This window comes from Capsaspora owczarzaki (assembly GCF_000151315.2).
Source record: "Capsaspora owczarzaki ATCC 30864 unplaced genomic scaffold supercont2.1, whole genome shotgun sequence".
Taxonomy (NCBI): Eukaryota; class Filasterea; order Ministeriida; family Capsasporidae; genus Capsaspora; species Capsaspora owczarzaki.
The window spans coordinates 2,613,798-2,627,970 of record NW_011887292.1 but is presented as its reverse complement, the minus strand read 5'-3'; the positions used below and the strand labels follow the sequence as shown (position 1 = coordinate 2,627,970).

At 54.3% G+C, this 14,173-nt stretch overlaps 4 protein-coding genes across 4 annotated transcripts; 2 read left to right on the top strand and 2 right to left on the bottom strand.

The window, feature by feature from the left end:
- The first annotated feature begins 241 nt into the window (after positions 1–241).
- Positions 242–2,444, top strand: CAOG_00821 (phosphoserine phosphatase). Its single transcript, XM_004365635.2, has 6 exons — positions 242–371; positions 1,058–1,147; positions 1,516–1,613; positions 1,710–1,858; positions 1,961–2,003; positions 2,104–2,444. Exons 1-6 carry the CDS (start codon positions 282–284, stop codon positions 2,312–2,314), a joined length of 681 nt encoding a protein of 226 aa, XP_004365692.1. The 5' UTR covers positions 242–281; the 3' UTR covers positions 2,315–2,444.
- Positions 2,367–8,188, bottom strand: CAOG_00820 (hypothetical protein). The gene is made up of 9 exons (XM_004365634.2): positions 7,967–8,188; positions 4,563–6,806; positions 4,353–4,445; positions 4,119–4,266; positions 3,797–3,997; positions 3,535–3,714; positions 3,322–3,438; positions 3,120–3,217; positions 2,367–3,016 (listed from the first exon to the last, which is right to left on the bottom strand). The coding sequence occupies exons 1-9, from the start codon at positions 8,065–8,067 to the stop codon at positions 2,746–2,748; spliced, it is 3,453 nt and encodes a 1,150-aa protein (XP_004365691.1). The 5' UTR covers positions 8,068–8,188; the 3' UTR covers positions 2,367–2,745.
- Positions 8,189–8,484: 296 nt separating this feature from the next.
- Positions 8,485–12,880, top strand: CAOG_00819 (centaurin). The gene is made up of 4 exons (XM_004365633.2): positions 8,485–8,746; positions 9,180–12,026; positions 12,141–12,342; positions 12,428–12,880. The coding sequence occupies exons 1-4, from the start codon at positions 8,601–8,603 to the stop codon at positions 12,641–12,643; spliced, it is 3,411 nt and encodes a 1,136-aa protein (XP_004365690.1). The 5' UTR covers positions 8,485–8,600; the 3' UTR covers positions 12,644–12,880.
- Positions 12,881–12,970: 90 nt separating this feature from the next.
- Positions 12,971–14,165, bottom strand: CAOG_00818 (hypothetical protein; the record flags this gene model as incomplete). Its single annotated transcript, XM_004365632.2, has 2 exons — positions 12,971–13,721; positions 13,807–14,165. The coding sequence occupies 2 exons, from the start codon at positions 14,163–14,165 to the stop codon at positions 12,971–12,973; spliced, it is 1,110 nt and encodes a 369-aa protein (XP_004365689.2).
- Positions 14,166–14,173: the final 8 nt, after the last annotated feature.

Here is a 14,173-nt window from a genome sequence, read left to right as displayed (position 1 = left end):
ATGGCGAGCAAGGACGAATTTCCACAACGCTTGATTGCTGAGCCTTTTGGAGCTAGCTTTAGTTTTATTGCTCTCCAATTGTACTCACGTTCAGTCAGTCTCCTTCAACCAAAGTTTACTCGTTTTCATTCATGGGTTGATGATGAGAGTGATGATAGGGAAACAAGAGACTTCACTTATACAAAGCGACGAGTGAACACACTCTTATTGCTCTCCAATTGTACTCACGTTCAGTCAGTCTCCTTCAACCAAAGTTTACTCGTTTTCATTCAACACAAAAAATGGTTGCTCCAGCAGACTCGATCGTGCATCTGCTAAAGTCGGCTCGCTGCGTCGTGTTTGACGTGGACAGCACGCTTATTCAAGAAGAGGTACCGGCTTTTTTTTCTATTCGAGCTTTTCGTTGTTTTTTCCTACCGCATGTTGGATCTTTGCCTTCCCTGGTGTTGCTGAGATTCACTGTCGGATGACACTTCCGCGAGCACGTTTGGATGGATGAGGGGACGGGGGCAGTGAGGGCAGTGAGGGCACATCGTTCATGATTGCTCGGCCGACGTGGCTTCCAGCCCTTTCCCCTTCCCACCCCCGCTTGCCCCCATTCGGCGTTGGCTTGTGCTGGTCTGCTGGTCTGCTGGTCGTTGTCACTTGTCATGGGGGCTGGGTGGTGCTGCTGGGGCTTGCTTTCCTATCTGCGCTGCCTTTAAGTGATTGCGCACACACTCAAACCGCACTGAGGCGAGTTTTTGATTTCTCTCGCTTCTTTTCCAAGTCACTGCCCCGAAGCATTTGCAGTATGCACAGTCAAAAAGCACACCACTAGCGAACAGACCCTTCACTGAGCGCGGCGGAGCGAGCAGTGTGCGGGGTGAGGTTCGAGGTAAAACCCTAAAATGCGGTTGGCGATTCGCACGCTCCCGTTTTCCCGCCATTTCTCTTTGTCTGTCTCTGTCTCTGTCTCTCTCTGCACCGAGATGAGGATGAGGATGCACTCACCATTGGCAAAGTTCCATGTGGCTCTTGCTTGACTCACCCATTTTTTTTTTTTGGGTGGTGCCAGGGCATTGACGTGCTGGCTGATTTCTGCGGTGTCGGAAAGCAAGTCGCCGAGCTCACCTCGCAGGCCATGGGCGGCGCGGTGCCCTTCCAGGTACAGTCTTGCGCTCGTCTTCTTGCGCTCTATTTGTGTTTGTGTGCTGTTTCGTAGAAGAACGAGCGACAGTCGCAGAATGAAAGAAGAAGAACAAGAAGACGAAGAAGAAGATGATCAAAAAGCAGGTGGAAGCGAAATTTGGCGCGCTGGGCGAACGGGCCACAGTGCTTTGTTGGAGCTGCCCACCCCGCTTTTTCGCTTTGGATCGCCATGTGTGCGCAAGCGAAAATACATCTCACACACAAAAAGACGAATTAACAAAAAAAAAAAAATACGACGGCTTTGACACAAAGCCAAGCTTGGCTTCGTTGGTGCAGTCCCCGACTCAGCTTGTTTGCCGTTGATTGGTGTTTGGCTTTGTCCAGGTCGCCCTCAAGCAACGACTGGATCTCATCAAGCCAAGTGCCCAAAACATCCACGACTGCTTGCAACAACATCCGCCGCACCTGACCTCTGGCGTCAAGTATGGCAACACTTGATACTGTTCTATGCTTGATGCTTTATGCTTTATGCTTTTGCTCAAATTGTTTCTGGTGTTGTCGTTGTTGCCGCTGTGCAGGGAGCTGGTCGAGATGCTCAAGGCGTGCGGCGTTGACGTCTATGTCGTGACTGGAGGATTCCGACAAATGATCGCGCCTGTTATCGATGAACTCGAGATTGCCGCCGACCACGTCTTTGCCAACCAAATCCTCTTTGAGAACGAGACTGGTAGGCCAATCTGAGTCTATTGTACCTGTCACATGTGGCTCCGTATTGCAGCATCCACTAAATAGTTCTGATTGTGTGTGCTTGGTTGTGCGATCCGAGCAGGCAGCTACGCGGGCTTTGACGACAAGGCCCTGACCTCGCAAAGGTTTGTGCTGGGCCTGTTTAGCGATTGTGGTGGCTGTTGAATCTTGTTGCAGAGTGGTCTGACCTTGCCTTTTCGATTCATCTGCTTCTGTGCCGATCAGCGGCGGGAAAGGCAAAGCTGTGGCGCTCATCAAGGCCAAGCACGAAAATGCAGTCACCATCATGGTCGGCGATGGCATCACCGATCTCGAGGCACGACCTCCTGCAGACATGTTCATTGGCTTTGGAGGAAACGTTCGGCGACAGGCAGTCCAGGAACGCGCCGACTGGTTTGTCACGTCCTTTTCCGAAGTTATTGCCGCGCTGCAATAATCACCCAAGAATGATTGTCCCATGTACTTTTAGATCTAGACGTAGAATGCCGTGATTGTATCAATCACATTTTGACTCTATATTTGGGATCCGATAGCACTTGAAGCCAAAACGAACAACGCAACAACAAAAACAAACAAACGCAGCCGAAAACTAAAGCAGAAAAAAAAAAAACCAGTGCAAAACAAACACATAAACCAAAGAGTAATGGGTCTACAGGCGACGCGCGCCACGCAGATGCTGCACGTGCCACAGCGAAGCCACGCGCATGCCGACAAGGACGGTGAATACCCAATCAATAATAACAAAATGGATGTGCAGAAAAGCGAACACAAATACAACAAAACTCAGAGTACAGCCACACAAGAAAAACCCAGCACGGAGATGGCCCGAACGAGCGAACGAACGAACGAAACAAATCTTGCAAAAGCTCAGACGATTTCCTTGCGCTTGGCATTCCTTGGCTCAATCAGCAGCGAGTATTCGTACAAACCACTCTCGTTCATCTCAGTGTTGGCCAGGTCGATGCTCTCAGCAACGGGGAAACGGGCTTCTTCAACCGTGTACGACGCGTGGCGCTGGTACGACTGAATGGAGGTCACAACATCGTAGAACATCATCTGCTTGGCGAAATTAATGTTCTTGTCAATGTAATCGGCGTTGCCTTCCTCGATGAAGGTCAGATCCGACAAGGTCACGCCACTGCAAGGCAGAAACAAATGTTGACATGGCAAATCCGACGAGTCAGCGGGTTGACCAAAACAGAAATGACAGTAATAAAAAAATCCTCCCAACAAGGTCTTACAGGAACGGAATACGCGCACCCTGAGCACCAACAAGAGCCGCGCGATACACAGAGTAAGAGCGCTCCGAGCTCATTTCTTTCTCCAAGTCTTCCAGTCGCTACAAGTATCAAAACGTCATGCAATGTTAGCGTCATTCATTTGGGTGTCTCGCGAGGTGCCAAAGCCATGGTGAGACAAGCAAACCGCCCTCCCCCTGCCTACCTTGATGGTTCGACGCGGCATCAATCGGAACGTCCACTTGAGACGCTTGATGCTGGCCATCGACAGGCCGGCAAGAATACTCATGACACCTTGGAAGTCATTGAGATCGCGCAGGAACTGCATGGAACCAATACATGGACGAGGTCAGCAACGAGCAACAAGCAGAAAACAGCAGGGCGGGTGGCCAAAATCACAAAGTAACCAAAAACGCACGCAAGCAATGGAAACCATCTTGCTCATCGTGGTGACACGTCGCTTGAGCTTCTTTTCCTTGAGAATCGAGTACGCGACCCACACCGACACGCGATTGAAGAACTCAATCATGGCGAGCACGTGGGTTGACTTGGTGCTGCGATCCGACTTGGTCCACGCCAACTTGCGGAATTCACTCATCTACAACAAAACCGTAACGATGAGCGCAGCGAGAACAACACTCGTTGCGACCATGGAGCGACACGTGAAGAGAATGCGTTACCTTGATTTGCTTCAACAGTTCCGCGTTCATATGCGCTAGTTGAATTGCAATATCGTAGTCGTCCGAATGCAGCACAGACTCGATGCGAAGAAGCTTGGCTGCTATCCGCCACTTGGAGCCGCTTGCCTTGATGCCTTGAAGACTGCCGACCGGACTCTTTGGCTTGGCAGCCTCTGCCTTTGTCTTTTCAACCTTGATTTCCTGTAGATCCACGATTTTTTTTTTTTGGTTTTGTGGGGTTGGTAAGTGAGCGCATCTTGGTCAACGCGTCGCCCCCCGGCAACTTGCCCTCCAATCCACACAACACCCGCGATCTGCGCACCTTCTTTTCGATGGCACGCTTGATCATATTCAGCAGGTTCTGGTTGCCGCGCTGCGTCGAGACTTTGTCAAAGAACTCAAAGATTTGACCACGCACGCGAAGCATCGAAGGTTCCTCAGGATCGTAGTTTTCGTCAATCCATTTTTTGCTGTAACAGGCAATAACCAACAAGTTGGTCAAGCATTCCGATAAAAGCGTCAAAAATATCATTCAGCCATCAGACGCAGAACTTACATCATGATGCAAACGCGCTCTTGAATCGGATATTTGGTGGCTTCGTCGTATTCCGACCCATCGGTATCATCCAGCATAGAGGGGTTGTAGTAGCTGCAGGCGAATGGAAGAAGCAAAAGCACAGCATCGATGAAACCACCACAACCAAAAACAATGAGACCCCAGAAACCAGTCAAGCACAGAATCAGCATATGATTGAGTCGGACGTACCGCTGAATCATCTTCTCCATGAAACGCTCGGCAGTCACAAAATTGGAGCAAGCAACAATGAAGGCATTGGTAAAAAGAATGTCGATCGAGCCGGGGTCGGTGAGGCGCTTGAGCAGTTGGTTGAGCGTGCCCAGGGTGACGCGATCTTCACCGAGAGGGCCAGTTTCGAATTGTGGCAAATCTGTCTCTGCAAAGAGACTCTGGGTGCTGCCGTGGCGTCGGAGCGACATGTAATCGACAGTGTTGGCGCCCACGGTGCTGGAGGCCCCCACAGAGCTCTTGCTCTCAGACTTTTGCAACTGGGGAGTGGCGGCCGGCGCAGCGGCGGCGGCTTTGTCCGCAGCAAGCGCAGCCTTCTCAGAATGAGACAGTTCCTGGAATCCGTTGACAAACTCGCGCACGGACGAGCCTTGAATGAGCACCTTGTCGCCGGTTCGACGAATGGAATCACGGCCAGACGAGTCGGAGAAGGACGATCGAGTCACTCCAGGCGTCGCCGTCAGCGAATTGTTCGAAGCCGATTTGGAGAGATCTCGTGCCGAGTCAGCAAGACTGCCCGAGCTGGTGGACGTCGGGACGGAAACGGGGACGACACCCATCAGACCGGCCTGCGGAGCGGCGGCTGCAGCAGCGGTAGTGTCTTCATCATGGTCGACCAAGGTTTCCTCACTTGCACTCAAGGGGAGCATCTTGCTCATGACGCCGTCCACATGATCTTCGATGGCATCGAGCGCGTCAAAGAGCTCCAGCTCGAGCTCGCCATTGTTTGGCTCTTGCAAAATGGCCGAGACCTTGTCGAAAACAGCTTGCTGCGCAGTCTGGTCGGACTTGCTGTGCTCGCGCATCACGACCAGCTTCTCCTGAACGGCCAGAACGAGTTCGGCGTTCGTGTTTGCGACCTTCTCCACAACCGACGGCTGCGTCAGGTTTGAGTTTGGAGGGGTGGATTGGTTGGGCAGCGTAGCAGCGTGCTTGCGCGCAGCCTGGATGTGTTGAAGGAAAGCTGGCGAGGAGAATCCGTCAAACGCACGCTTGGTTTGCGTGGGTTGAAGGCGTTCGATGGCGAGTTCAAGCCAGTTGCGAGCTTCGATGGCTGCTGGTCGCACTTCTGCGGGCGTTGCGTTGGGCTTGACTGCCGCCACAGCAGCAGTGGCCTTGGCGCTGTTGCTCTGCACGTCCTTGTTGAGAATGGCCTCCTCCTCTTGGAGCGCAGTCGACAGCGTCTTGAAGTAGTCGCCCAGAGACGGGCGTGCGGCATCGGCTGCAATGCGCAAACTGCGAATGTCACGCTGTGCAACGTTATGTTGGATGTTGTGGAGGTGAACGCCCACCTCGTCCGCATTTGAGGCAAGCGTTGCAACGGTTTGCGAAACGACCGCCTTGTCGTCCAGACGAAGACGGCTGACACGCGCCGCAGCGCCAGAGTCGCGAATCTGCTGTACCTTCTCTTGGTGGAGCTGTTCCTTGAGGACTTCCGCCTGAGCAGACTGCATGGCAAGTGCAGTGTACAGCGACAGCGGGGAGACGTCCTTTAGCACATCTTGCTCGGAACGGATGTGCGCTGCCGCGTCTTCCGCAACGGTGATGACGAGGGTGACTGTATCGATCAGATGGGTCACCTCGGGAATGGTGACGGCGCGCGTGTGGCGCTGAGATTCGCTCATGGCCTCAATTTCGTGCACAGGAATGTTGACAATGACACGAAGAGCCGCGTTGACAGCGTTCGCAAGCTCACTGTTCACAGTGTTCAAGTGATCGAACGCCTCCGACATGAAAATGAACAGGGGCGAGTCGAGTGGCGGATAGCCGGCGCGAACACGAGAGACGGATTCGCCGAGCCGAGCAATCGAGTGTGTTGCCTTCTGGAACGCCGTGACAACCCCCTGCGGATCGGACAGCACAACCGTCGCCAGCTGCACACACTTGACGTCTGCAACGCACGCCTTGGTGTCCGCGAGGGCCGGTGTGAACAAGACACTGACGCACCCAAAGAAGGCCTCGGACAGATATTCTGCCATCTCGCGCGTGAGGTCGAGCAGTGTGTCGTACACGGCTGCGTTGAAAGCGTCCTCCGTCGTGCTGAGGGTGGCCTGGTGCTTGTTGTACAACGCACTCAGCTTATCCATGCTGTGCTGCAGCTCATTCCGCTGCGCGTCGAGGTGTGCCGGCAGTCCACGCATGATGACGACCGTCATGGCCGTCCACTGCTGCACAATCACATTGTACAATTCCTTGTAAAGTTGCCTGTGTGGGTTTGATTCATTGGTATGCCGTTGTCGTATTTTTGTATTGTTTTTTTGTTGTGGATTCAAAAAAAGCAGAAATGAGTGACGAGTTAAAACATTCTGAATACAAAATTTTTTTGGTGGAGAGAGTTTTGAGTGGAGAGAAGGGAAGGCGGGTTTTCCATTGGCTGTTCCATCGCATCACCCTCCGAATCGCATTGAAAGAGTGTGTGCATGTGCGTGAGTGTGTGTGTGTGTGTGGCAACGAGGGATGGGGTTTGCGTTGCGCAGTGGGAACGCTGCATAAAAAGAAAGAAAAAAAAAAGAAAAAAAAGGGTTTATATCGCGCAGAGCGAGCTTGCGTTATGGGGCGAGTACGGAGCACGTACAAGGAGAGATGACAAAGAGAGAAAGAGAGGGAGACAAAAGAAAAGAGAGAGAGAGAGAGAGAGGAGAGAGAGGAGAGAGATGGCGAGTGGATGAAGACGAGAGCCAGCGAAGAGCAGCAGCATGAGAGGAGTCAGTTTTTCACCCCACTTTTTGTCACAGGCGGGGTTGTTCCACCCAGGCGTGTGGGGTCAGTGTCCATTGAGGGGGAAAGCACCGCTGTTCAAGCTCAGCAGGTTCACTCCATACGACTGCTGCTACGACTGCTGCTGCTGCTGCTACTCCTGCTCAGTGAATGGAAAAACGGATTTTGAATTTTTTTTTTTTTTTTTTTTGGTTTTTGTGTGCTTTAGATTAGCACGATCGTTAACGCGTAGAAAGAGCACACTCTTCAAGCTCGTTGGCCGTTGCTCCCGTTCATCCCGTCCGCCGGACAGCGCCAATCAGTGCAGCATGGAGCAAAGATGGGAGTACGAGCGCTGGGCCCCGTCAAACAGCAATGCGAGCCAAGAGGGAAAGGGGAAAAAGAAAAAAAAAGTTCAAAATTCAAATAGGGAAGGAGCGTCGGGCTTCGATCTTGTAGCGAAGGCGGGCGGGGGGGGGGGCGAGAAACAGCAGCGCCAGAGGGTGCATCTGCAGAGGAGGCTGAGTGTGCCCAGGGTCCAAAGCAAAACACCCAGCGGGGGGGGGAATGGAGCTGCGAGGAACGGCCGCCGCTCAGCACAAGAGGATCCTGGCAACGAAAAAAAAAAGAAAAAAAGAAAAAAAAAAAAAAAAAAAGGGTGCAGTTACCGAACGACCGAGAGAGGCAGCTGGCGGGCCTTGGACTTGTGGGCCTTGGCTGCGACCTGCCCGAGGAACCGGGTGGCCATTGCAATGTCACACAGCCGCATTTGTGAGGAGGAGAAGGACGGGAGAGAGAGAGAGAGAGAGAGCAGCAAAAAGCGAGAAAGAGAGAGGAGGAGGTTGAAAAGTGTGGAAAAGTGTGGAAAAGAGACAGATGCAAAAAAAACTAACTGGCTGCGCTGCTCAGATCCCAATAAAGCAACCTGGTGGCAAATTGCAATTTGTGAGCAATTTTGAAGCTGCATCCACTTTTATTTCAATCCATGCACCACAGAAAGGTGCAAATCTTGTGAAAAACAAAGAGAACAAAGAGAACGGGCCCTTTTGTCCAGTTCACCCCGCAACTCACCGCTGAGTCGTGAAGATCCGACAAAAAACGCAACAGAGTCCAACATTGACTGACAGTGCTATGGGAAACGAGAGCGGGACATGCTCGACATCCACGTTGAGACTGCTTCATTTGGCAACAAATCACAAACTCCACTCCATCCTTTTATTAGTATTTTTATTGTGTTATTTTGATTGGGACCTCGCACAGGGTTTTATCGCTGTTGGAGTTCCTGCTAGATCTACGTGCATCATGGAGGTCTCGCTGGAGCAGGGCCTGGCAGACACGCCGGCGTACCGCGCGTCACTGTTGCGCGCAGAAGACACTTTGCAGGACTTTGTGACACGAATGCGCTCGATTGTCGCGGCAACCAACACGGCCTGCGACGCTGGCACAAAGTAAGCGCATGCATGCATGCAGGGCCGCACACACTTGCGTGATTACGTTGGCGGTGTTCGCGCTGGACGTGAAGTAAAACCCAAAAGCAATAGGAACAGAAACAAAAAAAAATAATCGAGAGGAAACGGAGCGACTTGTTGGTTCCCATGACGAGTAGTCGCGTCGCTCGAGTCTTGGAAAGAGTTAGAGGCTGCTTGGGGCGAGGAGGAGGAGGAGGAGGAGGGTGCGGTGGGAGCAGAGGCGGAGAGCAATGATCACTGTAGGCGAATTCTCCAAGTTCGCGTCATTGCAATCGCTCTCACACACACTTGCTGATGTTGATGATTGCCGCAAGCAAACAAAAACCAGCCACTCAATACTGACGTGAAAACAAAGTTCATCAAAAGGTGCTCACTTTTCGAAAAAAATGGCGGGGCTTAACCGTCAACACAGATACTCCCAAGCAAGTACGCGCCTCGCAGATGAGCTCGCCAACTTCACGGCAGAGCACCCAGGCCCGCTTGCTCCTCGCAAGTTTGGTGGCAGCGACTCTACATCCACTGCAGAGTTGGGTGCAGCGGATCAGGCCGTGGTCGATCGCGTTGTCGGCTCGCTGAGCAACTTCGCCGACACTCTGGCTGGTCTGGAGCGGTACCGCGAGATGCTGCACCTGCAGACAGCTGCTGTGCTGGCTGAGCCGATCGAGAGCTTTGTTGCCAACGAGGTTGTCATTCGGTCTCGACACAAGCGCCACATTTTCGAGGAATCTTCACGCACCGTGGAGCAGCGCCAGGCCCGCTACGCGGCGCTCGATCGCAGCGCGGATCGCACCGTCGTGGAAGACCACCGTACGCAAATCCTGAACGCCAAGCAGGACTTTCAGCAAGTTTCCCTGGACTATGCCGTGTCCATCAACGATGTCATTCGCGTTCGCCACCTCCGCGTCCTTCAGGCCGTGCTCACCTTCATGCAGGGCCAGTTTGCCTTCTTCCACCAAGCGCACGACCTCATGAAAGACTTGCAGCCGGCCATGGACGGTCTCTTCTCCTTTACCAACGAGCTTGAGCGCAGCTACCACGACGATAAAGCCCGCCAAGAGGAGGAGCGGCGTGAGCTCAGCAACAAGGTCCGCTCTGCTCAGCTGGAGGAAAGCGAGAGTGGCGTCCCACCTTCTGCTTCATGCACGGCAGCCGTTGACCCAGCATCCATCATTCCCAGCGGAAAACGTGGCGGCCACAACGCGCCTCCGCCTCGCGTCGTGGCGGCGACCAACGGCCGCCCCATCCTACAGCAAGGCTTCCTCTACAAAAAGTCTAAAAAGAGGAAGGGCGTGTGGAAACGATGCTACTTTCTCTGCGACGGCTCACAGTTGCTCTATCAACGATTGGTCAGTCCGCAGCCGACCTCATGGATGAGCGCTTCGCTTTCGTACCTTCAGGCTGCCGCGTCTGGTTTCCGTGGTGGTGGTGGTGGTGGTGCGACGGCTTCTGGAGCCTCCTCCAATGCGACCAGCGCGACGGGGCTCGCCACGCCTTCGTCCACCAGCAACGCTACCTTCAGCTCAAACCCAAGCGGAGCCAGTGGAGGGGAGCCAGTGCAAGGAGGAACAGCAGCAGGGGGTGGTATTTCATCGCCATTCAAAGCGGGCCGTGCGGGTCAGTCGGCTACTGGCACGTTGGGAAGCACTTCTGGAGCGACCTCGTCGGCAAGCGACGACGCCAGTGATCTGGGCGCACATGTGCGGGGCTTTAGCCCGCTCATTTCACTCGCAATGTTGCAGACTTGCATGGTTCGGGCGTTCGTGGGCGAAGATGCAGCGATTGATCACCGCTCGCACGTGTTTGAGCTTGTGTCACCCAAGCGCACGCTGCTGTTGCAAGCGGCAAGCGAAGAGGAGCGCCTTGCTTGGATTGCTGCGTTGCAACAGGGCATTGCAACAAGTTTGGGTCTGGGCACCTCTTCCCACGTTGCCGCTCCTCCTGCCAACCCAACCCCACCTTTGACATTGCCCCCATCGGCCTCCTCCACAGCAGCGCAGTCGACTGCAACGGCGGCAGATTCAACCGGAGACGCCGCCCTAGCTGCAGCCAGCCAGCCTGGCGGCAGCGCTAGCGTGTCCTTGGGAGGCTCGCACGACTTGCTGCCTCAAGCAGGGGACAGCGACGATGCCGATGACGTTCTTTCTGGCGAAGAGGACGGTGGCCCGCGGTCCCCTTTGCCGCTCAAGCTCGTGCCAACGTTGTCCAGCGCCGAGATTGAAACACTGCGACAAGAACTGGAGCATTTTGCCGACAACCAAGCGTGCGCCGACTGTGGTGCTGCTGCACCGACCTGGGCCAGCATCAACCTGGGCATTGCCGTTTGCATCGAATGCTCTGGTATTCACCGCAAGATGGGGGTGCACATTTCCAAAGTGCGCTCGCTGACCCTGGACAAGTGGGATCCTGCACTCTTGCAGATGATGAAGAGCATCGGCAATGTCGTCTCCAATCGTGTTTACGAAGCCTCCTTGCGCAGCTCGGACAATCCGCCCGCCTCGGATGCTGGATCCGCTGCCACACCCAGAAAGCCCTCCCCGACTTCTTCCATGGCGGAGCGCGAGGCGTTTATTCGTGCCAAGTACGAGGCAAAGCTCTTTGTCGCTCCTGCTGCCATAGCTGGCAGCGACAGCGCTGACGGGCTTTCGCTGGAGCAGCAGCTTGCCACAGCTTGCGTACAACATGACATGCAGGCTATTGTTCGTCTTGTCGCTGAAGGGGCAGACGTGAACGCAAAAGCCGCGATCGATGAGGATAGCCAGGTGGTCGCTTCCCGAAGCAAGCGAGTGTCTGACACGTCTGCATCTGGCTCCTCGGCCCCTATTGCAGCCGTTGGTTCCATGTCGAGTTTGAGTGAGCAAAACGAACACACCGACGAGTCTGGTGCGACCGACAACGAACCGGCCGCCACCCCACGCTCCCCATCGCCCGAGTCTCCACGCTCACCGTCGCCTGAGTCTCCAGGCCCGGTCGACGATGCGTTGGCACCTCTGAACGCCCAGCCAGGCTTGCGTCGAGTATCGAGCCAGCGGGGTACCAGCTACAGTACTTCATCCGATTCTTCCATCAACAGATCAACTCGTGTCAGTGCTACGCCCAGCACCGACACTAGCAGTGCCGGTTTAACACCCCTCCAGCGCATCGTGATGAATCAATGGATGGAGGCGGCTGTCTATTTGCTCCAGCACTCTGCCGACCCCGATGCCGGCGATTCCTACAATGTCTCGCCGCGCTTGTTGTGTCAGACTCTTGCTCTTGACAAGTAAGCACAGAATCGATTGCGTGGTCGTTGTACTTCAGAGGGTTACTTTTGTTGGATTTGTCCTTTTGGTTTTTTTTCTCACTTTTTCTTTCTCAACCCATTTCTCCAACCCAGCTTGCTTCGTATCTTCCAAGTCTTTGCATCGGCCAAACCGCCCGCTTCTGCGGCCAGTAGTGCCACCGCGACACCGCAGTCGCGCTCGGATTACGTGTACGTCACTGGCTGGCTCAAGAAGCAAGGTGGTACCATTCGTAGTTGGCGCAACCGCTTTATGATTCTGCGTGGCAACACTCTATTCTACTTTAAAGCGCGAGAGGTAGGCTTTCTTTTTTCGGATGGAACTGATCCAATGTCATGTCAATCATCTACACAAAGCATCCACTCACATTTACATCTTGTAGGATGGCATCTTCCAAGGCGATGTTGCTCCCAAAGCACTCGGCCGTGTCAAGCTCCCCACATACTCCATCCACGAAGCACCAGCAGAGACGAATCATGCGTTCGGCTTCAAGGCCATGCATGCAACTCAGCGCACATACTACTTTATTGCCGAGAGTGCTGCCGAGATGGCGCGGTGGATGGATGCCATGCGCACCGCATCCCAAAGTGCTGCTTGACGAGTGTGGCAGAGAGTACGATTGGGTTTTTCGTTGGTTCTTTTTTTTTTTGTCCTTCTTTTCGGCTTTCTCGTTGTCTTTGCTCCTACTATATCCATAGCGGGGCCAGTTGATGTGTTTCCACGTGTTTCCACGTTCCTCCTCTTTTGTGACAAATCAAGATTTACTGTACGTTGAATTTTCTGAAGAGAAAAAGCAAATTTATTGTTTGAAAAAGAAAAAAAAAACCACAACAACAACAACGAGGAGAAAGTTCGGTCGTAGTCCAAACCCAAAAGTTCTCCACAACACACAGACACAGCTAACAATCAACAGAGATACAGCAGTTTATCGCTCTGCACTCCATTGGCACACAAGCTCGTCTTCGCCTCCGGTATACAGAAGACTTTCTGGGCCATCCCAGTCGACGCAGCGAATAACGGCATTGTGGGCGCTGGTGCGGAGCGAGCGAATGTAGTCAATGCTCGACAGCGATACATGGGCAAAGTGCACTCCACCGCTAAAATCTCCTCCAATCAGGTAAAAGCGCTCGGACGGAGCGTGGTACTTGGTGGCAATTAGGTAGTCGACATGCGGCGCTTCCACGCCAGCCTGCTGTGCGTTGGCGTTCATGCAGTGCTCGTTGAGGCTTTCTCGGACGCTTGAATACGCTGCTAGCTGGCTCGCCTCGGCACCATTCCACAATCGGAGCTCCTGCGAGCCAGTGAGGGCGTAGACAAACTCGCCGGAGGGTCCAAAGATGCCGACTCGGTGGACGGAGGCCTCGGCGTTCATCACCGCCAAGGTGGCTTTCTCTTCGGGGGTGGCTTCTTCTTCGACAACCATGTCGGTAGGGACCTGGGAGGTCATGTCGACGTTCAGGTCAAACAGGCAGACAAGACCGTCCTCGGATCCAGTGACAAACCGCGCCGGGGCGTGCGGGTGGAACTCGAGGCTCGTCACATCGTCCGTGTGCGATTCGTGGAATGTGTGTAGTGTCTTGCGGCTTGCGCGCGAGTCCCAGATCAAGATGGAGCCAGAGTCGCCGCTGAGCTCGGTGCCGGCCGCCACGAGGACATCGTCGCAGGCCACATCCATGCTGACAAACCGGTCGCCCTGCCGTGCCCGGAACTCCATCGCCGGGAGAACGTTGCTGCTGCTGCTGCTGTGGCCATGATGATTACCGGCGAACGCGGTGCGCAGGTCCCAGCCGAGCACGAGCACGCGGCCGTCGGTGCCGGCGGACATGAGCAGGTTTGGGTTGGATCGCGCGAAGGTAACCCGCGAGACCTGCGTGTCCCGGCAGGATGCCCACTACACGGAGCGAGGCCTTGTCCAGAATGCGGATCTGGCCGTCGCTCGTGGCGGCGCCAAGCAGCTCGCTCGAGGGCGAGTTGGCCAGCTCGAGCACATACAGCTCGACCTCGCTCTCCTGCCTGTGTTGGTGCGAATGCTGGTTGTACGCTGGTGCGCAGTCTGTCGTGATCTGGCTGCCAACCGCGCACGATCGCACGGGCGAGTAGTGCGGCACCAGTGCTTCCATCTTGATTT

Bases quoted from the DNA above. Each gene is read 5' to 3' on its own strand.
- CAOG_00819 (XM_004365633.2), top strand. From the start codon at position 8,601: ATGGAGGTCTCGCTGGAGCAGGGCCTGGCAGACACGCCGGCGTACCGC. The intron at 8,747-9,179 runs GTAAGCGCATGC...CCGTCAACACAG, and splicing joins GCCTGCGACGCTGGCACAAA to ATACTCCCAAGCAAGTACGC. The intron at 12,027-12,140 runs GTAAGCACAGAA...TCTCCAACCCAG, and splicing joins CAGACTCTTGCTCTTGACAA to CTTGCTTCGTATCTTCCAAG.
- CAOG_00821 (XM_004365635.2), top strand. From the start codon at position 282: ATGGTTGCTCCAGCAGACTCGATCGTGCATCTGCTAAAGTCGGCTCGC. The intron at 1,148-1,515 runs GTACAGTCTTGC...GGCTTTGTCCAG, and splicing joins GCGGCGCGGTGCCCTTCCAG to GTCGCCCTCAAGCAACGACT. The intron at 1,859-1,960 runs GTAGGCCAATCT...CGATCCGAGCAG, and splicing joins CCTCTTTGAGAACGAGACTG to GCAGCTACGCGGGCTTTGAC.
- CAOG_00820 (XM_004365634.2), bottom strand. From the start codon at position 8,067: ATGCGGCTGTGTGACATTGCAATGGCCACCCGGTTCCTCGGGCAGGTC. The intron at 4,446-4,562 runs GTACGTCCGACT...ATTCGCCTGCAG, and splicing joins ATGGAGAAGATGATTCAGCG to CTACTACAACCCCTCTATGC. The intron at 3,218-3,321 runs GTAGGCAGGGGG...TGATACTTGTAG, and splicing joins TGCCGCGTCGAACCATCAAG to CGACTGGAAGACTTGGAGAA.